At 43.1% G+C, this 24,127-nt stretch overlaps 1 protein-coding gene across 3 annotated transcripts in view; it reads right to left on the minus strand.

Moving 5' to 3' along the window:
• LOC137379731 (DENN domain-containing protein 5B-like) overlaps positions 1 to 24,127 on the minus strand; it is a 299,114-nt gene that overhangs the window by 80,315 nt on the left and 194,672 nt on the right. For all 3 annotated transcript variants that reach the window (XM_068051032.1, XM_068051033.1, XM_068051031.1), the window contains one exon: positions 23,728 to 23,915. In XM_068051032.1, coding sequence (XP_067907133.1) covers positions 23,728 to 23,915 — 188 coding nt within the window. The remainder of the gene's footprint in view (positions 1 to 23,727; positions 23,916 to 24,127) is intronic.

The raw sequence follows: 24,127 nt of genomic DNA on the forward strand, positions 1-24,127 counted from the left end.
AGGTTGTTGAAGTTTCAGTAGGGGACTACTTTGGGAATAGTGATCACAATTCCGTAAGCTTTAAAATACTCATGGACAAAGACGAGAGTGGTCCAAAAGGGAGAGTGCTAAATTGGGGGAAGGCCAACTACACCAAAATTCGGCAGGAGCTGGGAAATGTAGATTGGGAGCAGCTGTTTGAAGGTAAATCCACATGTGATATGTGGGAGGCTTTTAAAGAGAGGTTGATTAGCGTGCAGGAGAGACATGTTCCTGTGAAAATGAGGGATAGAAATGGCAAGATTAGGGAACCATGGATGACAGGTGAAATTGTGAGACTAGCTAAGAGGAAAAAGGAAGCATACATAAGGTCTAGGCGGCTGATGAAAGACGAAGCTTTGAAAGAATATCGGGAATGTAGGACCAATCTGAAACGAGGAATTAAGAGGGCTAAAAGGGGTCATGAAATATCTTTAGCAAACAGGGTTAAGGAAAATCCCAAAGCCTTTTATTCATATATAAGGAGAAAGAGGGTAACTAGAGAAAGGATTGGCCCACTAAAGGACAAAGGAGGAATGTTATGCTTGGACTCAGAGAAAATGGGTGAGATTCTAAACGAGTACTTTGCATCGGTATTCACCGAGGAGAGGGACATGACGGATGTTGAGGTTAGGAACAGATGTTTGATTACTCTAGGTCAAGTCGGCATAAGGAGGGAGGAAGTGTTGGGTATTCTAAAGGGCATTAAGGTGGACAAGTCCCCAGGTCCGGATGGGATCTATCCCAGGTTACTGAGGGAAGCGAGAGAGGAAATAGCTGGGGCCTTAACAGATATCTTTGCAGCATCCTTAAACACGGGTGAGGTCCCGGAGGACTGGAGAATTGCTAATGTTGTCCCCTTGTTTAAGAAGGGTAGCAGGGATAATCCAGGTAATTATAGACCGGTGAGCCTGACGTCAGTGGTAGGGAAGCTGCTGGAGAAGATACTGAGGGATAGGATCTATTCCCATTTGGAAGAAAATGGGCTCATCAGTGATAGGCAACATGGTTTTGTGCAGGGAAGGTCATGTCTTACCAACTTAATAGAATTCTTTGAGGAAGTGACAAAGTTGATTGATGAGGGAAGGGCTGTCGATGTCATATACATGGACTTCAGTAAGGCGTTTGATAAGGTTCCCCATGGCAGGCTGATGGAGAAAGTGAAGGCGCTTGGGGTCCAAGGTGTACTAGCTAGATGGATAAAGAACTGGCTGGGCAACAGGAGACAGAGAGTAGCAGTAGAAGGGAGTTTCTCAAAATGGAGACGTGTGACCAGTGGTGTTCCACAGGGATCCGTGCTGGGACCACTGTTGTTTGTGATATACATTAATGATTTGGAGGAAAGTATAGGTGGACTGATTAGCAAGTTTGCAGACGACACTAAGATTGGTGGAGTAGCAGATAGTGAAGGGGACTGTCAGAGAATACAGCAGAATATAGATAGATTGGAGAGTTGGGCAGAGAAATGGCAGATGGAGTTCAATCAGGGCAAATGCGAGGTGATGCATTTTGGAAGATCCAATTCAAGAGTGAACTATACAGTAAATGGAAAAGTCCTGGGGAAAATTGATGTCCAGAGAGATTTGGGTGTTCAGGTCCACTGTTCCCTGAAGGTGGCAACGCAGGTAAATAGAGTGGTCAAGAAGGCATACGGCATGCTTTCCTTCATCGGACGGGGCATTGAGTACAAGAGTTGGCAGGTCATGTTACAGTTGTATAGGACTTTGGTTCGGCCACATTTGGAATACTGCGTACAGTTCTGGTCGCCACATTATCAAAAGGATGTGGATGCTTTGGAGAGGGTGCAGAGGAGGTTCACCAGGATGTTGCCTGGTATGGAGGGCGCTAGCTATGAAGAGAGGTTGAGCAGATTAGGATTATTTTCATTAGAAAGACGGAGGTTGAGGGGGGACCTGATTGAGGTGTACAAAATCATGAGAGGTATAGCAAGAGGCTTTTTCCCAGAGTGGGGGTTTCAATTACTAGAGGACACGAGTTCAAAGTGAAAGGGGAAAAGTTTAGGGGGGATATGCGTGGAAAGTTCTTTACGCAGAGGGTGGTGGGCACCTGGAACGCATTGCCAGCGGAGGTGGTAGATGCGGGCACGATGGAGTCTTTTAAGATGTATCTAGACAGATACATGAATGGGCAGGAAGAAAAGAGATACAGAACCTTAGAAAATAGGCGACATGTTTAGAGAGAGGATCTGGATCGGCGCAGGCTTGGAGGGCCGAAGGGCCTGTTCCTGTGCTGTAATTATCTTTGTTGTTTGTTCTTTGTGAACAGAAGGAAGTTCTTCAATTTTGAAATGGGAATACTGAAAGCCAGACTTCCTTCAACTCCAGGCTAACCTTCTCTGCCCAGTTAATTCCTTATATACCTCTAGAAAGTCCCTCTTTTCCAAGCCTATTTAGTCATTTCTTACAGCTCCCATATCTTAAAGACAGTATCAGCCTCAATGTCAGAGCATCTCCAGGGTGTGAATGGTCCCTTTTTGCAGTATTCCAGGTGTGACCCATCCAGAGCACTGTAAAGCTTATTCTGGGTCTTTGAAACCACAACTTGATAGAAATAAAAGTGTTTTATTTAATTGTCTCTGCTGTCCTCTCTTGAAGGTGTGGAGTCATTACTGCAGATTCTGAGGTGCTACCCACTTTCCTGTACTTCACCCAGGGTGACTCGTCTTCACGTCCAACCCGATACTACAAGTGTTGCCAAGTATTTTGATCGCAGGCAGCATCACAGCTGTGCCTGATCTCATTCTCACTCCACACGCACACTTGCGCAATATCAAGGAGGGGCACATGAAGTTGCAAATTGGGACTAGGGAAAGACACATGCTGTGTACAGCACTGAGTGCATGCTGAAGGACGCACATTGCATTTTGCTTTCAACATTACTGAAGGACACATACACTGTGTACTGCATTCGATATTACTAAAGGACACAAACACTATTGTTACAAGTGCTTATATTTTTTTGGTAAATTTTGAAGATTTGCATTTCAAAACTGAAAAGATTCCATAGATACTGGAACTTTGTGCGTTTTTTTTTAAGGGAGGTCACCGGAAGGTTTTTGGACTGAGCTTGAAAACAAACAATTACTGGAAGGCACCTATCTGCAGATAATTACCCAGCAGGGTTGTTTTTGACTTGGGGAAAGATGTTTGCAGAGAAGTCACGGGTCACGATTTATACGGGTGAAGAGGCTTGTCTCTTGTGACATTGTTTATGGTTTCGCTTTGGACAGTGAGTTGGGGTATGGACAATGGTTTGAAAAGATAGTTGGAGAAAGCTTGCCAAGAAGAACAAACTACCCCAACTTAGTCTATTCCAGCAGTTTGGAAAAAGCATGCCAGTTTTCCATCTCTCAAGGAGCTGTAAAGAAAGTGTAAGAAGCAGACTGAAACTGTGGTTGCATTCCTCCTGTAATGCCTGTGTCTGAAACCTCTGTTGTTGCATTTCCTGGAAGTCTACCCAAACTGATCTTCAACGTCTCCTGAAAAGAACTATTCTAGGAAGATCCCAGTGACAGCCATGTATACCCATTTGGGATGCCAAACCAAAACAAAGGACATCTTTCCATATCTATTTTTTTCTTCTTCAAGAATTAGCAAGTATTTAACCCAAGTGTTTTTTTGTCTTTTTTTTTGTAATAGAGCTTTAAAATGCAAATCCCTTTATTTTTCTCATTAACCAGTATATGTATGTGTGAGGGGCTAAGGTATAAAGGTAACTTTAATATTTCAATCTGTGTGTTTATGCTTTACTGCATTACTGGTTAAGACTTGTTTTATAATAAACTGATAATTTTGTTGTTTATTAAAGAAACCTGATTGGTGTGTTTTATTCTAGGATAAAAATAGAGTCTTTGATTGACCGTGTCGGTCAGTGGGAAAAAATGTAAATATATGTTGTGACCCATGGAGAAGTGGAACTAGAATAAACAGTGCACTCCTCCCACCTCGGTCGTAACACTATGTACTGCATAGTACAATTTGAAGGATATACACACAGTTTACTGCATTGCGTACATACTGAAGGACACACATTGTGTACTGTACAGTGTGTGTCCCCTTCAATATGAACTCAATAAAGCCCTGCCAATTTCCTGCTTGGCTGTGGAAAGGGGGATAGTTACAGTGATTCAATGAGGTTGTATAACATTTAGTGATGCTCTGACAGAGCAGTTCTTCAATGATTTCATTTCTTTTAGTTTGGGGCAGTTACAATTGGCAAGATGAGTTCAGATGAATAAAGGTCAATTTGACCTCATCCTGCCAGAAAACCACTTGACCAATTCTCAATTTCGTCATTTCTTAAATTAATCCAGTATCTTGGCTTCAATTCTCCTTCCTGCCAATCTATCAATCAGCCTCTACCATAAACCTGTCTTACACAGCTTGACACTGAAGTCATTGGTTCAAGCCCCACTCCAAAGACTTGAGTACATAATCTAGGCTAACACTCCAGTGTAGTACAGAGGGAGTGCAGCCCTGTCGGAGGTACTGTCTTTCAGATGAGACATTAAACTTAAGCCTCTTTAGCCCTCTTTGCTGGAAAGCACTTTGAGACGTCTGGTGGTCATGAAAGGTGCTATATAAATGCAAGGCTTTCTTTTTTTCTTTTGAGTGGATGTGAAAGAATTCTAGGGCATTAGATGAAGAAGAGCAGGGGAATTCTCCCAGTGCCATGACCATTATTTATCCCTCAACCAACACCTAAAGCAGATTATCTGGTCATTGTTTCATTGCTGTTTGTGGGAGCTTGGTGTGCACAAATTAGCTGCTGTGTTTCCAACACTACAGCAGTGACTACACTCCAAAGCTACCTCATCAGTTGTAAATGCTTTGAGATGTCCTGAGGTTGATATGACACTCTGTAAATGCAAGGCTTTCCTTTAGATCCATATTAACTGTCTCTATCTAGTTAAGCCCCTTACATTCCTCTAGAAGGGCTCATCTTTTCAAAGCTTATTTAGTCATTCCTCACAGCTCACCTATCCAAAAGCTAGGATCATTGCTGGACCATCTCGAGGGCCTGGTTGGCTCCCCTATGCAGCATTCCATGTGAAAACCAACCAGAGCATTGCTGGACTTCCTCCAGCATGACTTCTAGGACTTTCAGCCCAACTTGACTGAGGACAACTTTTCCATCTATACATTGCTTTAATTCTGATAGGGACAGGGACTTGGGACAGGAGTAGGCCATTCAGCCTGTTCCTTTATTCTATTAAATCATGGATGGTTTCTTCCTCAACTCCAGTTACCCATTTTTTGCACAATATCCCTTGATACCCTTACATGATATAAATCTATCCATCTCAGTCTTGAAAATTTCAAGTGACCCACCATCCATAGCCTTTTCATAGGATCATAGGAAATAGGAATAGAAGTAGGCCATTCTGCCTGTCGAGCCTGCTCCACCATTCAAACAGATCATGGATGATCATCTACTTCTATGCCATTTTTCCCCACTATCCCCATATCCCTTGATCTCGTTAGTATTCAGAAATCTACCAATTTCTGTCCTGACCATACTCAATGATTAAGCTTCCACAGCCCACTGGGGTAGAGAATTCCAAAGATGCACCACCCTCATCTCAGTCTAAATGACCTGACCCTTATTCTGAGACTGTGTCCTCTTGTTCTAGATTCACCAGCCAGAGGAAACATCCTATCCACATGTATCCTGTCATGTCCTGTAAGAATTTTGTAAGTTTCAATGGGATCACCTCTCATTCTTCAAAACTCTAGAGAATACAGGCCCAGTTTCTGCAATCTCTCCTCATAAGACAATCCCACCATCCCAGGGATTAGTCTAGGGACCTTCATTGCACTCCCTCGATGACAAGTATATCCTTCCTTAGATAAGGAGACCAAAACTATACACAATATGCCAGGTGTGGTCTCACCAAGGCTTTATACAATCGTAGCAAGACATCTTTACTCTATACTCAAATCCCCTTGCAGTGAAGGCCAACATACCATTTGCCTTCTTAATTGCTTGCTGCACCTGCATACTACGAACATACGAATTAGGAACAGAAGTAGGCCATTCAGCCCCTCGAGCCTGCTCCACCATTCAATAAGATCTTGGCTGATCTGTTTGTGTCTCGAATTCCACGCTCCCATCTATCCCCGATAACCTTTGATTCCCCTTCCTAACAAGAATCTATTTACCTCCGCCTTAAAAATATTCAATAACCCCGCCTCCACACCTTCTGAGGCAGAGTTCCAAAGTCACACAACCCTCTGAGAGAAAAAATTTCTCCTCGTCTCTGTCCTAAAAGGGCGACCCCTAATTTTAAAACAGTGCCCTCTAGTTCGGGACTCACCCACAAGAGGAAACATCCTTTCCACATCCACCTTGTCAAGACTGTTCAGGATCTTATATACTTCAATCAAGTCTCCCATCACTCTTCGAAACTGCAGTGAAAACAAGCCCTGTCTGTCCAACCTTTCCTCATAAATCAACCTGTTCATTCCAGGTATTAATCTAGTAAACCTCCTCTGAACCACCTCCAACACATTTACTTAAATCAGGAGACCAAAACTGCACACTGTATTCGAGATGTGGTCTCACCAATGCCCTGTATAACTGAAGCATAACATCCTTACTTTTATTTTCAATTCCTCTCGTAATAAAGGATAGCATTCTATTAGCCTTCTTTATTACCTGCTGTACCTGCATACTCATGCACTAGAACACCTTGATCCCTCTGTGCCTCAGAATTCTGCAGTCGTTCTCCGTTTAAGTAATACTCTGCTTTTTTATTCTTCCTGCCAAAGTGAACAACTTCACATTTTCCCACATTATACCCTATCTACCAGATATTTGCCCACTCACTCAACCTATCTATATTGGTCTGCAAGCTCCTTACGTTGTCTTCACAACATACTTTCCGGCCTCTCTTTGTGTCATCTGCAAATTTAGCTACCATGCCATCAGTCCCCTCATCTAAGTCTTTGATATATACTGTAAAAAGTTGAGGCCCCAGCACAGACCCCTGCCGGATTCCACTTGTCACATCCTGCCAATCAGAAAAGGACCCATTTATGCAAACTCTCTGTTTTCTTCCAGCCAGCCAATTTTCTATCCATGCTAATATGTTATTCCCTACACCATGAGCTTCTACTTTGCACAATAACCTTTTATATGGCACCTTGTCAAATATCTTCTGGAAATGCAAGTCAACAAGCTCCCCTTTATCCACAGCACATGTCACTCCTTCAAAGAACTACAACAAATTGGTTAAACATGATTTCCCTTTTACAAAACCATGCTGACTATTCCCAACTAACTTGAGTTTTTCTAAGTGCCCAGCTACAACCTCCTTAATGATCAATTCTAACACCTTCCCCATGACAGACATCAAGCTAACTGGCCTAGAGTTAACTATTTTCTGCCTCCTCCCCTTCTTGAATAGAGGGGTTATATTTGCTACTTTCCAGTAACTGTTGGAACCTTTCCAGAATCAAGCGAATTTTGAAAAATTAACACCAACACATCGACTACCTCATTAGCCATCTCTTTTAAGACCCTAGGATGAAGTCCATCAGGACCCAGGGACTTGTCAGCCCACAGCTCCATCAGTTTGGTCAGTACCGCTTCCCTGGTGATTGTAATTTCACCAAGTTCCTCGCTTCCTTCCACCTCCTGAGTTACAGCTATTGTGGGAATGTTTTTTTAATCCTCTATAATGAAGACAGAAGCAAAATATTTGTTCATTGCAACTGTCATTTTCTTATTATCTACTATTAACTCTCCATTCTCACTCTCTAGAGGACCAACACTCACTTTACTTATTCTTTTCCTTGCTATCCGTTTTTACATCTCTAGCTAGCTTCCTCTTATACTCTAATTTCTTTCTGCTGATTAACCTTTTAGTCTTCTCTGCCATTCTTTTATTCTGAGCAATCACAACTGCCACTTATCTTTGTGCAATTATATGCCTTTTCCTTAAGCTTGATGCTTTCATTAACTTCTTTAGTTAACCACGGATCGTGGGTCCGCCCCTTAGAATCTTTCTTTATTGTAGGAATCTACTTATTCTGTGTATTCTGAAATATCCCCTTAAATGTCTGCCACTGCTTCTCTATTGATCTATATCCAAGCCTAGCAACCCAGTCCATTTCAGCTAGCTCAGCTTTCATGCCCACATAGCTGCCCTTATTCAAGTTTAAAATACTAGTCTTAGACCCCTCTCCTCTCTTTCAAACTGGATGTAAAATTCAATCATATTGTGGTCACTGCTACCTAGAGGTGCCTTTACTCTGAGGTCATTAATTAATCCTGTCACATTACACAATACCAAGTCTAATATAACCTGCTCTCTGGTTGGTTCTAGAACATGCTGCTCTAAAAAACTATCTCGAAAGCATTCTTTGAATTCCTCATCCAGGCTATTATTGCCAATCTGATTTTTCCAGTTTATATGTAGATTAAAATCACCCATTATTACTGCTGTCCCTTTATCACAAGAACCCAATATTTCTTCTTGTATACTTTGTCCTACATGGTGATTACTGTTTGGGGGCCTATAGACCACTCCCACTCGTGACTTCTTTCCCCAAATATTCCTCATCTCCACCCAAACCAATTCTACATCCTGATCTGAACCAAGGTCATCTCTAACTATTGCACCAATGCCTTCCCAGATTAACAGTGCTACCCCCTCCACCTTTACCTAGCTTCCTATTCTTCTTGAATGTCATATACCCCTCAATATTCAGGACCCAATCCTGGTCATTCTGCAGCCATGTCTCCACAATGGCTATCAGATCATATTTATTTAACCTCATAATTTAACCCTTTTAGCCCAGAATTATTCTGCATACATTTGCTTTCCATCTATTGATTACTATCTGTTGAACTGCACAGGAAATCTGTGCATGCCCTTTAAGCCACAATATAATTCTGGTGAATCTATGCAGGACTTCTAAGGTCAATTCCTAACAGCACTGTGGGTGTACCCACCCCACATGGACTGCAGCGGTTCAAGAAGGCAGCTCCCACCACCTTCTCAAGGGCAATAAATGCTGGCCTGGCTGGTGACGCCCATATCCCATGAACAAATAAAAAATATAACTTTGCTGATGTTCAGTGCCCAAAACTGAAAACAGTATTCCGGATGGGATGTGACCAAGACTCCAGAGTTCCAAGTTGTCAATGGAATCGAAATGGATTTTAAACTATCCAGCCATGATTTTAATGTGTTAAAGCAGCATTCGTACCCTGGACAGGGTTGCAGTCGCAGAATTCTGGAGAAAAAACCAACTGAAGCACAACTTCCTTCCTTTTCTGCTCCAACCCCCTTGAGATCAAAGCCAATATTCCATTAGTCTTTTTGATTTTTTTTTACCTATCCACTAGCTTTTGATGACTTGTTTACTTACAGGGCAGCTTTATCCCTTTGTCCCTAGTCTCACAATATGAAGTAAATGCTCCAGTTTGTCTTCCTTGCATCCACAGTGCATGACCTCACATTTCCCTACACTGAAATCCAATTCCACCTCCATAGTTTTTCCTACTTACTTAGTTTGTGTCCCTTGCAAGGTCCTGGCTCCATCTACACAATTTACGATGGCTCCTAACATTAGGAGTCATCTGCAAACTTGGTGTATACAGTTCTCTATTCCTTCATTTAGGTCATTGACAGGGGTCGGCAACGTGTCCGTACACAGACACCAGTGTCTTTGGTAAAAGATTTTGGTGTCTGTGACTGGTAATTTCAGGGATGAGAAATTTCCCGTTGACTTCTTCTTCCAAACCAATCCAACTTTTAAAAAATTGCAGCCGTCATTTTCACACCGACAGGTGCTTGTGCAGAAACTGCGCTTCTAATTTGGACAAGTTCGGGCTTTTCCAGCGAGTTCTGACTTTTTAAAAAGCCCATCGAAAAGCCCGAATTTGTCCAAATTAGAAGTACTGTTTCTGTTCAAGCGCCTGTCAGTGTGAAAGTGACGGCTGCAATTTTTAAAAAAACTGATCAATTGCAAAACTGCTCGACTGAGAGTTCTCATGCTCTACAACTGTCAGAGAGAGAGGGCGAGAGAGAGGGATGCAGCGAGAGAGAGAAAGGGACAGAGAGAGAGGGACAGAGAGAGAGGGGTCAGGGGAGAAAGAGAGGAGACAGGGGAGAAAGAGAGGAGACAGGGGAGAGAGAGAGGGGGACAGGCAGAGAGAGAAGGGGGGAGGGAGGGGGGATAGGGAGTGGTAGGGGACAGGGAGAGAGTGAAGAGGGACAAAGGGAGCGGGGGGAACAGGGAGAGGAAGGGGGAACATGGAGAGAGAGGGGACAGGGAGAGAGAAGGAGAAGGGGGGCAGGGAGAGAGAGGGAACAGAGAGAGAGGGAAGAGAGGACAGAGAGAGGGAATGACAAGAGAGGGAGTAACACAGAGATTAGATTAGATTAGATTAGAGATACAGCACTGAAACAGGCCCTTCGGCCCACCGAGCCAGTGCCGAACATCAACCACCCATTTATACTAATCCTACGCTAATCCCATATTCCTACCAAACATCCCCACTTGTCCCTATATTTCCCTACCACCTACCTACACTAGTGACAATTTATAATGGCCAATTTACCTATCAACCTGCAAGTCTTTTGGCTTGTGGGAGGAAACCGGAGCACCCGGAGAAAACCCACGCAGACACAGGGAGAACTTGCAAACTCCACACAGGCAGTACCTGGAATCGAACCCGGGTCCCTGGAGCTGTGAGGCTGCGGTGCTAACCACTGCGCCACTGTGCCGCTGAGAGGGTGGGACAAGAGAGAGAGAGAGGAATAGGGAGAGAAAGTGGACAGGGAGAGGGGCGGTGACATGGGTGGGGGGGGGAACCACAGAGACAGAAAGAGAGGGGGAGGATAGGGAGAGAGAGGTGGGGGACAGGGGGAGAGCAAGGAGGGACAGAGAGAGAGAGAGAGAGAGAGGGGAACAGGGAGAGGAAGAGAGGGGGGGACAGGGAGAGAGAGGGGACAGAGAGAGGGGACAAGAGAGGGAGGGACACAGAGAGGGTGGGACAAACGAGAGAGAGAGGGACAGGGAGAGAGAGAGAGGGATAGGGAGCGAAAGTGGACAGGGAGAGGGGAGGTGACATGGGGGATAGGGGAAACCACAGAGAGGGGGAACACAGAGACAGAGAGAGAGAGAGGAGGGAGAGAGAGTGATCAAGATCACTTCTGACAGATGGGCATCTATCCGGAATACTTCGCACCACTACAAATGTGTGGGCAAACAATGACGACTTGTGCAAGCAAAAAAAATGCCAGGTAGCTCACTAAATCAGTGTCCAACATAGTGAAGAAAGAGACAGTCAATAAATTGGTCTTCTCATTTCAAGCTCCTTGACAAAAATGCACATTTATTGTTTTGATTAATAGTGAGATAAATTTTTAATGCCTTTATCTTTCTGAAATTGTCTCACCAGCTCCCTATGTAAGACAAAAATTGTAATGTGGCCTCCGCGTGAAAAGGTTGGACATCCCTGCTTCAAGCTTTTAACCTTGTGTTTTAAAATAACCTAGCAGCTATGTAGCAGCTACCAGGCAGCTAAGTATGTCAAAGATCACTAACAGCATCATTTACCATCCAATTTGAGGGCAGATAACCTGAGTGGTCAATGTCATTTGAAAGTTGTCTGTATCATATAATTACATTATGTTAAAAGTGCACCTTTACTAACAGGTAATAGATTTGGCTTGGATATAAATTGGTTAGTCTGGAGTACAATCTTACAAATACTGACTAAACAGTTTGTAACTGAATAATACATGCAGTAACAACTGCTCAACCTTTAGCAGAAAAGCTTTTTGTTAATAATTATCTTGTCAGAGCTGAATCGGAATCGACAATGATAGACTGAGATATTGACATAAATGAATTTAAGACAATCGCTTTATTGGAGGAATTGAAGGATGCTCTTTATTTGTAATTGTGTTTATCCAACCTTGTCACTAGCTTTGGTGAGCAAATGACATTTTGTCCATGAGAGATTCTGTTGTTTCTGTATTTTAGAATCCAGGACCTGGTTTCACATCCTGTCAAGATGAATAAACTAGTCTTGACTCCCTACTGTTAATCTTTCTGTCCCTTCCTGTCCCACTCTGCTTTTCTGTTTTACATGACTCTTCTGAAGTACTATCTGCTTCACCCTATAAAATTCTCTTGAATTGGAGATCACTGTCCTGTTGTTGGCTGCCCTGTCTTCAGATACATATTACAAGCTGGTGGGGAAGTTGCACAAAGAGAGACCATCACAGGTTAAATTGTCTTGTGACAACAGCAGTGTGAGAAATGATTTGTCTTCCTATTGCTGATTTTTCTACTGCCTCACCTCAATAACCACAATAACAATCCTCTCTTTTGAGTTTCATGGTTGATTGGATGAATTTGCACTCCTGATACAGTGTGAATCTACAGAGAGGTCATCCAGTAAAGTCCATCCACCACCCAGTGACATGATGTAGCTAGCTCTATTATGTCAACAAAAATAATTCGCATTGGTATTGCATACTATTTTTCTTGCTAGCTAGCGAATACAGTTGTGCTGCTCTCCATTGATGTCTGTATGCTTAGCTACTTTATTTATAGGGAGGAATGTGTTTTGATAGCATTAGACTGGCTGTACACTTTATATACAGCTTAATTGCCCCCATGTCCATGGCTGAGTCAATAATTATGTCGAATATCTGTGGTGCAACATGTTGGTGCCTATCCCTGGTCATTGATAGATATGGTCAAAAGCTGAGGCTCCAGTACATATCCCGCCAATCAGAGAATAAACCCTTTGTTCTTACTCTCTGTCTCCTAATACCGACCCATGTCACAAGATTACCTCCAATTCCATGCCTTTTCATTAGCTAATATCTCTTTAAACAAGCAAATGTACTGCAGTACGATTTACAAACAGTATCAGCGAGACCGAGTCATTGCTGTTAATTGTCACCTAGCAAGCTCACTGCTGCATCATTATACTGGTGACTCCACCAAAGCTTCCAGAATGAACCGAGTCAGTTTCACCTCAGTCTGAAGGCTCGATTTATTTCGCGCTTGATGTCCAACACTGCATGTAGTTGTAAATGTAAAATATCGAGCGGACCTTGCTGCCAGAATGCAAGTACAGAACAAGACCACTGGGGTGAACATTGATATATGTTACAGTTTAAATTGGCAGCACTTCTATCAATATTATAGTTGTGTTGTATAAAATGGTTAGCAAGTAAATTGCAGGCAATGGAGTCACTTTTACACAGGACAAAACCAGAAGATCATGAGGATGAGGTTTTTTATCTCTCACTAATTGCTATCCTTCTTAGAATCATAGAAACCTACAGCACAGAAGCAAGCCATTCTGCCCATCAAGTCTGTGCTGGCTGAAAAATAGCTGTCTGGCCTAATCCACATTCCAGCTCTTGGAACATAGCCTTTTAGGTTACAGCATTTCAAGTGCATATCCAAGTACTTTATAAAGGGGATGAAGTTTTCTGCCTCTACCACCCTGTCAGGCAGTGCGTTCCAGATCCCCACCACCCTTTGGGTAGAAAACATTCTCCTTAACTCCCCTCTAATCCTCTTCCAATTACTTAAAATCTATGCCTCCTGATTAATAACCTCACTACCAAGGGAAATAGGTCCTTCCTATCCACTCTATCTGGGTCTGTCATAATTTTATACAGCTCAATTAAATCTCCCCTCAGCCTTCTCTATTCCAAAGAAAACAACCCTGGACACTGCAATCTTTCCTCATAGCCAAAATTCTCCATTCCTGGCAACGTCTTCATCAGTTTCTGCACCCTCTCCAGTGTGATCACATCCTTTCTTTAATGTGATGACCAGAATTGCACAGAGTACTTACTCGAGCTGTGGCTTAATAAGTGATTTATACATTTCTAGCATAAGTTCCCTGCTCTTAGACTCTACGCCTCGGCTAATAAAGAAAAGTACCTGCATGTCTTCCTAACCACCATATCTACCTGCCCTGCTACCTTCAGGAATCTGTGGATTTGCACTCCAAGTTCCCTCTATTCCTCTACACTTCTCCCTATCCTGCCATTTACTGTTTATTACCTTGCCTTCTTCTTCTCTCCTGGATGTATTAACTCTTGCTGGGGTACAGTTCCACAGGCACCAGACACCCTCTGGTCTCTTGCCCAAATGGACATTACTTCAAGCGTAAGTTTAGGTACTGAATACTGGCAGGTTAATTGACCATGGGGAGCATCATGGCCGAGCCCGATCCTGTGCTCACTTGTAGTTCACACACATATACTTCCAGCAGGAGTCTGTGGGTAACTCTCAAGGCAGGGAAACCAGGCTGTTTCCTCCTGAGGGGCAACAACGCAAACTGCAGCACCCAACCTTCATCCTGAGATCGTCGAAGCCAGCACAGACTGGGAGTCGGTTCCACATCCTCCTGGTCTGAGACTCAGCTACTTACTAGACAAACTCACAAAGAGGAAGGGGATGTGGACAGGTGGCTTAAATTCCAATTATCCAACAGTGGTGCAAAGTAGAAAGACTTGCATTTATATAGCGCCTTACACAACCTCAGAACATTCCAAAGCGCTTGACAGCCAATGAAGTACTTCCAAAGTGTAGTCACTGTTGTATTGGAGGAAATGTGGCAGCCAAATGCACACAGCAAGCTCCCACAGCAGAAATGTGATACTAACCAAATAATCTGTTTTTGTGATGTTGGTTGATAAATATTGGGAAGGACGCTGGGGAGAACTCCCTTACTTTTCTTTTACATCCACCTGAGACAGCAGACAGGGCATCCGTTTAATGTCTCATATGGAGGACAACACCTTTAACGTGCAGCTCTCCTTCAGTACTGCACTGGAGTGTCAGTCTAGATTTTGTGGTCAAAACACTGGAGTGGGACTATTCTGACAAACTTCTGACTCAGAGGCGAGGACTACCCACTGAGCCACAGCCGACAACAACACGTAGTAGTAGAGCAACAGGATGTAGGTTTGTGCGTGGAGGTCCTGATTGTAACTGGATCATCTTAGGAAACAGATGAAAACGGGCACACACACAGCCAAGAGAGATAAACATTAACATAACATAAGCATAAACTGGCAGATATTGCACCAATCTGGAACTGGTGCAAACCTCTGCATCATCATCCACTGTAAAGCAACTGGATGCATCAAACATCAATGATTATCACAGTCTATCCTCAAAGCCCAGCACCAGCCCTACACTGGCACACTTACCACAACCACCAGATCAGACCAAAGCTCTGCAGTCCTGCCACATCCGGTCATGAATGTTGGTGGCCAATTAAGCAACTAAAGGGAGGAGGAGACTCCATAAACATCACCATCCTCAATGATGGCACAGCTCAGCACATGATAGCAAAAGATAAGGCTGAAGCGTTTGCAACTATCTTCCACTAGAAGTGCTGAGTGGATAATCCATCTCAGCCTCCTTCTGGGGTCCCCATAATGACAGATGCAGTCGTCAGCCAATTCAGTTTACTCCACGTGATATTAAAAAGCAGCAGAAGACACTGGATACAGCAAAGGCTATGGGCCGTTAACATTCTGGCTACAATGCTGAAGGCTTGTGCTCCAGAACTAGTTGTGCCACCTAGCCAAGGTGTTCCAGCACAGCTACAGTATTGGCACCTACACAATAATGTGGAAAATTGCCCAGGTCTGTCCAATCCACAAGAAGCAGGACAAATCCAATCTAGCCAATTACTGCACATCAATCCACTCTCAATCATCAGCAAAGTGATGGAAGGTTTTGTTAACAGTGCTATCAAGCGACAATTACTCACGAATAACCTGCTCACCAATTCTCAGTTTGGCTTCTGTCAGGGCCACTCGGCACCAGACCTCATTCCAGCCTTGGTCCAAATATGGAGGAAAGTGCTGAATTCCAGATGTGTGGTGAGGGTGACTGCTCTTGACATCAAGGCAGCATTTGACCACGTGTAGCATCAAGGAGCCCTAGCAAAATTGAAGTCAATGGGAATCAGGGGGAATACACTCCGCTGTTGGAGTCATACCTATCACAAAGGAAGATGGTTGTGGTTGTTGGAGGCCAATCATCTCAGCCACAGGACATCACTGCAGGAGTTCCTCCGGGCAGTGTCCTAGGCCCAACCATCTTCAGCTACTTCATTAATGACCTTCCCTCTATCATAAGGTCAGAAGTGGGGATGTTCCATGATGCTTGCATAGTGTCGAGTACCATTTTCAACTCCTCAGATAATGAAACATGAAGAAAGACATGGACAACATTCAGGCTTGGGCTCATACGTGGCAAGTAACTTTTGTTCCACATAAGTGCCAGGCAATGACCATCTCCAATGCGAGAGGGTCAAACCACCTTCCTTTGACATTCAACTGGATTATCATCACTGAATTCCTCACCACAAACATCCTGGGGGTGGGGGGGGGGGGGGGGGGATGGTCACCATTGACCAGAAACTTAACTGGATCAGCCATGTAAATACTGTGGGTACAAAAGCAGGTCAGAGGCTGGTAATTCTGTGGTAAGTGACTCACAAACTGACTCTCCAAAGCCTTTCCATCATCTACAAGGCACAATTGAGGAGTGTGATGGAAAATCCCCCGCTTACTTGGATGGCTGCAGCTCCAACAATGCTCAAGATGCTTGATACAATCCAGGGCAAAGCAGCCCACACTAAATATTCACTCCCTCCACACCAGTGTACAGTGACAGCAGTGTGTACCATCGACAAGATACACTGCAGCAACTCAGCAAGGCTTCTTGAAGCCGTGGCCTCTACCACCTAGGAGAACAAAGGCAGCAGGTGTGTGGGAGCAGCACCACCTGCAGGTTCCCCTCCAAGTCATACACCAACCTGACTTGGAACTATATTGCCATTTCTTCATTGTCATTGGGTCAAAATCCTGGAATCCCCTCCCTAACAACACTGTGGATGTACCTACACCACAAGGACTGCTGCGACCAAGAGGGTGTCTCACCAGCACCATCTCAAGGGCAGTGAGAGATGGGTATCCAATGCCCGTCTTGCTAGCAATGCTCACATCTCAAACAAATATAGTGCCACAAGCCTATATCTGCTAGGTGTCCTTCCTACTTTTGTACTCAAAAAGGATTAATTTGCATGGTAATGGAGGAAGAGTAGGGGAATGGGACTAATTGGATAGTTATTTCAAACATCTGGCATGGGCTCTCTGGCCCGAATAGCCTCTTTCTGTGTTGTATCATCCTATGTTACTCTGGTAGCCTGTGGTCATTGGCTAAAGATAGGTACAGTTACTAGATTCAGCACAGTGTTAATGTGTAAACTACCTCAGTCACAATACAATTGAAGTTTCAGGTAAACACCACACTCAAGTTCTGGACAAGCAAATGTTGGGTTACCGTTGAGTGCATTAGACCTTTCATTTGCTTAATTTGTAGCATTTTGGACTTTTGCTCCAACTTCACACAATTAATAATCTATTTAACTTTCAATAAAAAATGATCCAGATGATCTATGGAAACTTTCACAAGTCGAGTTGGCTGCGAATTATCAGGTGACGGATTACTGGAAATTTAAATGTTTAAGTCCTACAGTCACTGTAATATCAGGCGAGTCTCAGACGCTCATCCAATTTAAGACTTCTCATTACCCCCTTAACTCTGCTAATCCATCTCTAGTCAATGGATCTGTGCAGTGGCCGGAATTATATCTGCTTTTTAGAAAGAGTTGAAAGATTGGCTCTTTCCGAGACACACAAGTTCAAAAGACATTTTCATTTAAACTCGACATGCACACTCTGAAAAATAATTACATTGGATTCGAATTGAGGTTGCCACTGGGTAAGTCTGTATTCTAATGAAACAATCATCTGACAATTACAGTGGGTTCAAAGCAATCAGTAAGTTTCAAAGTGCACAACAAGTAATCTTTATGTATTTCTTATCGTTCACATTTCTAGTGAAGACCTGGGAGAAGTTAGCCACTGTCTGCAGGGGACTATAGTATATCTCAGCTGGTATTTCATCATCGGTTTTGCTCATTCCTTGTCTGGATTTACTTCAATCTTTTCATTTTCTTCAGTTTCACTTTTCCTGATAGAACTTTATGGGTATGGTAGTGTAGCGTCATGACTACAAGAACAGGAGTACACCATTCAGCTCCTCAAGCCTGCTCCGCCATTCAATTAGATCAGGGCTGATTTGTACCTTAACTCCCACCTTGGTTCCGTAACCCTTGATACTCCTGCCTAATAAAAAGCTATTGAGCTAATTTAGAAATTTTCATTCAATTCCCAGCCTCAACACTTCTGTCAGGGAGGGAGTTCCAGATTTCCACTACCCTTTTTGTGAAGAAGTGTTTCCTGATATATCCCTAAATGGCCTTGCTTTAACTTTAAGCTTACTCTCCCCTTGTTCTGAACTCTCCCACCAGAGGAAACAGTTTTTCTTCAGCCACCCTATCAAATCCTTTAATCATCTTAAGCACCTCAATTAGATCACTTCTTAACCTTCTATGTTACTGGATAATAATCCAGAGAGAGCATGTTCAAATCCCGCCATGGCTGTCTGAAATTTTGAATTCAGTTTACTTTTTAAATCTAGAAATTAAAAGCTGACATTAATAAAAGTGATCATGAAGCTGTCATAAAAACACAGCTGATTGCTGTGGAAACTGGAAGTGAGGTACTAGAATCTGTACTAGTATTTGGGTAAGGCAGGGCCTGATGTACCTCCTATATAAAAAAGCAGAGAGCTATTTTTGCTGCAATCCTTGAAATGCATTCTGCTATCTGGTTAGAAATATAGCAGTTTTAGGCAGTTAACAGTCTCAAGGTAGATGTTTTCTCAGTCAGTTGCTACAAGGCTTTTATTTAGAGAACCTCTCCAGCCTCCTGAATAATGCTGATGTGTTCTTGACACATTTGAGCAAGTTGGTCATTAACAAACTCCATAGGCTTTCAAACTGGGATCTCAGAAGATCTCATATTGCTGATAGTTTGGGGACGGGGCATCTCAAGATTTCTCTATTTTATATTTTTGTGTATTTATTAACACAGTTATTTCTGAATATGGAACCCCTTTCCATTCATTCCCATTGCATAAAATCCTAGTGGATCAAAACCCCTCCCGTGGTGAGAATTTTTTATTTATTTTTTATTTTTTCATGGGATGTGGGCAAGGCCAGCATATATTTCCCACCTCTAACTACCCTTGAGAAGGTGATGGTGAGCTGCCTTCTTGAGCCACTGAAGTCTGTGTAGTGTAACTACCTCCACAGTGCTGTTAGGGAGGGAGTTCCAGGATTTTAACCCAGTGACAATGAAGGAACGGTGATATTGTTCCAACTCAGGATGGTATGTTACTTGGAGGGGAACTTGCAGGTGGCGGTGTTCCCATGCACCTGCCGCCTTCTAGGTGGGCTGTGGGTTTAGGGGGGTCTGTCAAAAATGCTTTGGTGAGTTGTTGCAATGCTTCTTTTGGATGAAACACATTACTGCTACTGTGCGCTGGTGGTGGAAGTAGTGAATATTTACTGTGTTGGAGGAAGCAGGCTGTTTTGTCCTGGATGGTGTTGAGCTTCTTGAGTGTTTTTGGAGTTGTATTCCCCCAGGCAAGTGGGGAGTATTCCATCACACTGCTGACTTGTGCCTTGCAGATGGGAAAAGGCTTTGGGGAGTCAGGAGGTGAAATACTTACCACCGAATTCCCAACCTCTGACCTGCTCTTGTGGCCACAGTATTACTGGCTGGTCCAGTTAAGTTTCTGATCTGGAAAATGTGGAATAATTGAGGTGAATAGTATAGATGTATTCAAGGGGAAGCTGGGTAAATATATGAAGAAGAAAAGAATTAAAGGATAAATCAATACAGTAAAATAAAATAAAATGGGAGGAAGCTTGTGTGGAGCAAAATGTTGGGCCAAATGCACTGTTTCTGTGCTTTGAAATCCTATGTAATGAAAAACATTTTTCACAACAGTAGATGACAAGGTCCCTAACAGTATTTCAAAATTTGAAGAGCATTCTCCTGCCCTACCCCTCCCCAAATAGAATAGTTTGACACCTGCTCATCTGTCACTGAAAACTCCTGCTAAATTTGAAATCAGTGCTTTTTCAAAGCTATCATCAGATTTGTGAACAAGGACCAAGTACTCACAATACAAAGAGTTTCTGAAACATGAGCACATTCACAGCTCCATGTAAATTGAGCACCAAGGGAGCTCCCAATTTGACATGGGCTTAAAAATCAAACTGTGCACTTTTAAAAATAATCTTTCAATACCTGTCAACCAGATATGAACAGAACCATCCGATCAGCTGAGCTCCTGACTTTCAGAAGATAAACAAAATTCTGTGCCAAATGCTGCGTATTTTATGCCCTTTCTGTCTTTGAACTCCATCACAATAATGTTTAACAAACTACTCATTAACCAGATACTTTTCCTTTCATCTCAATCATAGGTCACAACACTCCAAAGTTCATCTTTCTACTGTCCTTTCAATCCAGGCCAAGAATTCCCTTCGGTGAGAAATCCCATTCATTTCCCATTGTACAAATGCCATTCACTTCCCATTTTAGAGAATTACCATTCACTTCCCATTTTAGAGAATTACCATTCACTTCCCATTTTAGAGAATACCTATTCACTTCCCATTGTACAGAATTTATATTCGACTTCCCATTGTAGAGAAGTCTAAAGTGCATTTCTGGGCAAGTGATTTATGCCTTCCCCAGGAGTTTGACAGCATTAGGAATACATTCTGCAAAGTGTGGCTGATGCAGGGAGTCTAATTGAAGTTATAAACTCCCCACTATAACTTGGTTAGTAAGTACAGTGTGCAGAAAAGAAAAGGAACTTGCATTTATATGGCACCTTATCACGTCCTCATGATGGCCAAAATTGCTTCACGGCCAACGATTTGCATTCTGAAGTGTACTCACTGTTGCTAGGCTGGCAAGCATGGGAACCAACTTACATATGGCAAATGAGATAATCGACCAAATCATTTGTACTTGGTGGTGATGAAGAAGGACTGTTGGCCAAGACACCAGGAGAATTCCCTGCTCTTTTTCCAAGTAGTGCCACAGATTCTTTGACCTCTATCTGAGGTGCCATACAAAGTCCCGATTTAACATCTTTTTTGAAAGACAGCACCTCCAACCGTGCAGTGCTCTCCGCTATTGGGAGCCTCATTGTATCCCACACCATAGGTTGTTGGGTATAGTAAATTCAACTAAGGGGTTAAAACTCCTGGAGAACAGCACAAATGAAGCTTCTCGAAATACTTCCCACGTCAGTTCCCAAAATAGTCAATTAGATGTGCAAACCTGCTAAATAGTCATTGGCAAACCTGACAATATCGTCGAATGCCACAGAGCAGCTTACTTGAATTAAGCCATTAGCTTGTTGTGCACCGATGCTGCTTCGCAGTGCAGTTCAGATGCAATAAGTATATCACCTGCCACGTAAGTATTCAACAGCAGAAAGACTGGTCATGCACTGAAGTGCCAGAGGGTGGGTCCAATGGAAGAGTGATGTTCTTCCAAACACAAGACCTAATATCTGCAATCAATCTTTGAATTCAGCTCAGTTCGTTAAGTCAGTTTGTGCAATTATCTGGACAGAAAGCTTGGTGGGGTATTCCACCAAACTGGAGCTTTGAGGATATCAATCCCTTCAACAGGAACAGGTGCAGACCATTCAGTCTTCAAGTTTGTTCCGCTATTCAATTAGATTATGGTTGATCTGTACCTCAACGCCTTTGATCCACATCCCTTGATAACATTACCTAATAAAAATCTATCAATCTTCGTCTTGAAAATTTCTGTGCACCCCCAGTTTTTCTTTGGTGTGGAGCAGTGAGACCTAGATTTCTACTACCCTTTGTTGTTAAACAAGTACTCTTTATGGTTAAACAGCTACCCTCTTTGCTGTGGGTGGTGTATGGAGATCCAGAATATTTTTCTGTGAGCTGTCTTTCCTCCTCCTATTGGGGGTAGTGTGAGCAAGGGGTTGTTGACAATCTTCCGGTTATAACTGTAAAGGATGAATGAAGGGTGCTTTTCCCGTTTGTCTGACTATTGTTCTAATATTGTGCAGGAAACCAATGAAATGGCCACTGATAAATGCCCAAAGAAAGCTATAATTTGCCTTCCAGCAGTTGTGCAAGAGATGAAATATAAAATTCTTAAGGGGCTTGACAGGGCAAAAAAAAACTTGCATTTTATACGAACATACGAACCAATGACTTGGCAGCAGAAGTAGGCCATTCAGCCCCTCGAGCCTGCTCCACCATTCATTAAGATCATGGCTGATCTGTTTGTGTCTCGAATTCCACACTCCCATCTATCCCCGATAACCTTTGATTCCTTTGCCTAACAAGAATCTATTTACCTCTGCCTTAAAAATATTCCAATGACCCAGCCTCTACCACCTTCTGAGGCAGAGAGTTCCAAAGTCGCACGACCCTCTGAGAGAAAAAAATTCTCCTTATCTCTGTCCTAAAAGGATGACCTCTAATTTTAAAACAGTGCCCCCTAGTTCTGGACTCCCCCACAAGAGGAAACATCCTTTCCACATCCACCTTGTCAAGACCATTCAAGATCTTATATACTTCAATCAAGTCTCCCCTCACTCTTCTAAACTCCAGTGAAAACAAGCCCTTTATAGCACCTTTCACGACCACAGGATACCCAAAAGCACTTGAATGCCAATGAAGTATTTTTAAGTGTAGTCACTATTGTAGTGTAGGAAACACAGCAGCCAATTTGTGCACAGCAAGCTCCCACAAACAGCAATGTGATAATGATCAGATAACCTGAATTTGTGATGTTGATTGAAGGATAAATATTGGCCAGGACACCCGGCATAACTCCCTTATTCTTCTTCTATTTAACGTCTCATCCGAAAAATGGCACCTCCAACAGTACAGCACTCCCTCAGAACTGCACTGGAGTATCAGCATTGATTTTTATGCTCAAGTCCTAGAGTGGAACTTAAACACACATGTTTCTGACTCAGAGGCGAGTCTACTACCAACTGAGCCACAGCTTACAGGGTGAGTGCAGATGCTGGGAGGATGTTTCCCCTAGCTGGGGAGTCTAGAGCTTGAGGTCACAATCTCAGAATAAGGGATGGGCCATTTAGGACTGAGATGAGGAGAGATTTCTTCAGTCAAAGGATTGTGAACCTTTGGAATTCTCTGCTGCAGCGAGTTGTGGATGTTCAGTTGTTGAGTATGTTCAAGTCAGAGGTTGATAGATTTTTACTAGAATTAAGGGATATGGGGATAGTGTGGGAAGATGTAGCTGAGATGAAAGATCAGCCATGCTCTTATTGAATGGTGGAGCAGGTTCGAGGGGTCGACTTGCCTACTCCTGCTGCTATTTCTTATATTCTTGTGAGGCAGATGTGCTGGAGAATGACTGATGATCAGCTTAGAAGTGCAGAGCTCACTAATGCCAAGCAGTAAACAGACTGGAGCAGATAGCATCCGGTTAATTTAAATTCAGATCAAGAGGGCGCTTGGCCTTCCGGAATATTAACTCTGCCAGCTTTTCATTACAGCTCTTTTCCCATTGAGTTCAGAGTCCTGGTTTCATGCACCCTTCCCGACTAACAGTTATGCCCCCTCCTTGCAACGTTACTTTGGGAGCGCATGTCCCAATACTTGACGTACTTATCTGGTAATGGAGTCAAACCACTGTCTTAAAGAGGCTTTTGTTCTTACCTCTTGCGGCAGCTCCAACTTGGACCGGTCATTGGGCTCTTTGGATTGCAAACCCATCAGGTATGGAACTGGAGCGTCGAGAAAGTGCAGCAGGGAGGCTGGGAGAATGGGAACGTAGACATGCTGCCACTGGAAGGGGAACAGGAGGGTCGTGATTCCTTCAGCCACTGTCATTAGCCGCTGGTAATCTGAAAGCAGACAGTTACTTGTGTTTATTCTTTGGTGCAAAGCACAGGAGATGAAGGCTTCAAACTAGTCCACGTAAAACAATTCCCGCCAAACATTTAGTTTCACTTTTCAAGAGCCTGTGTCAGCACATCAGTATCTATATGGACCCACTTCAGAGAACAATAACAACATTGTACACCATAAAGTAATTAAATTCTTTTGAGATGTTTTG

This window comes from Heterodontus francisci, chromosome 18, assembly GCF_036365525.1.
Source record: "Heterodontus francisci isolate sHetFra1 chromosome 18, sHetFra1.hap1, whole genome shotgun sequence".
NCBI lineage: Eukaryota > Metazoa > Chordata > Chondrichthyes > Heterodontiformes > Heterodontidae > Heterodontus > Heterodontus francisci.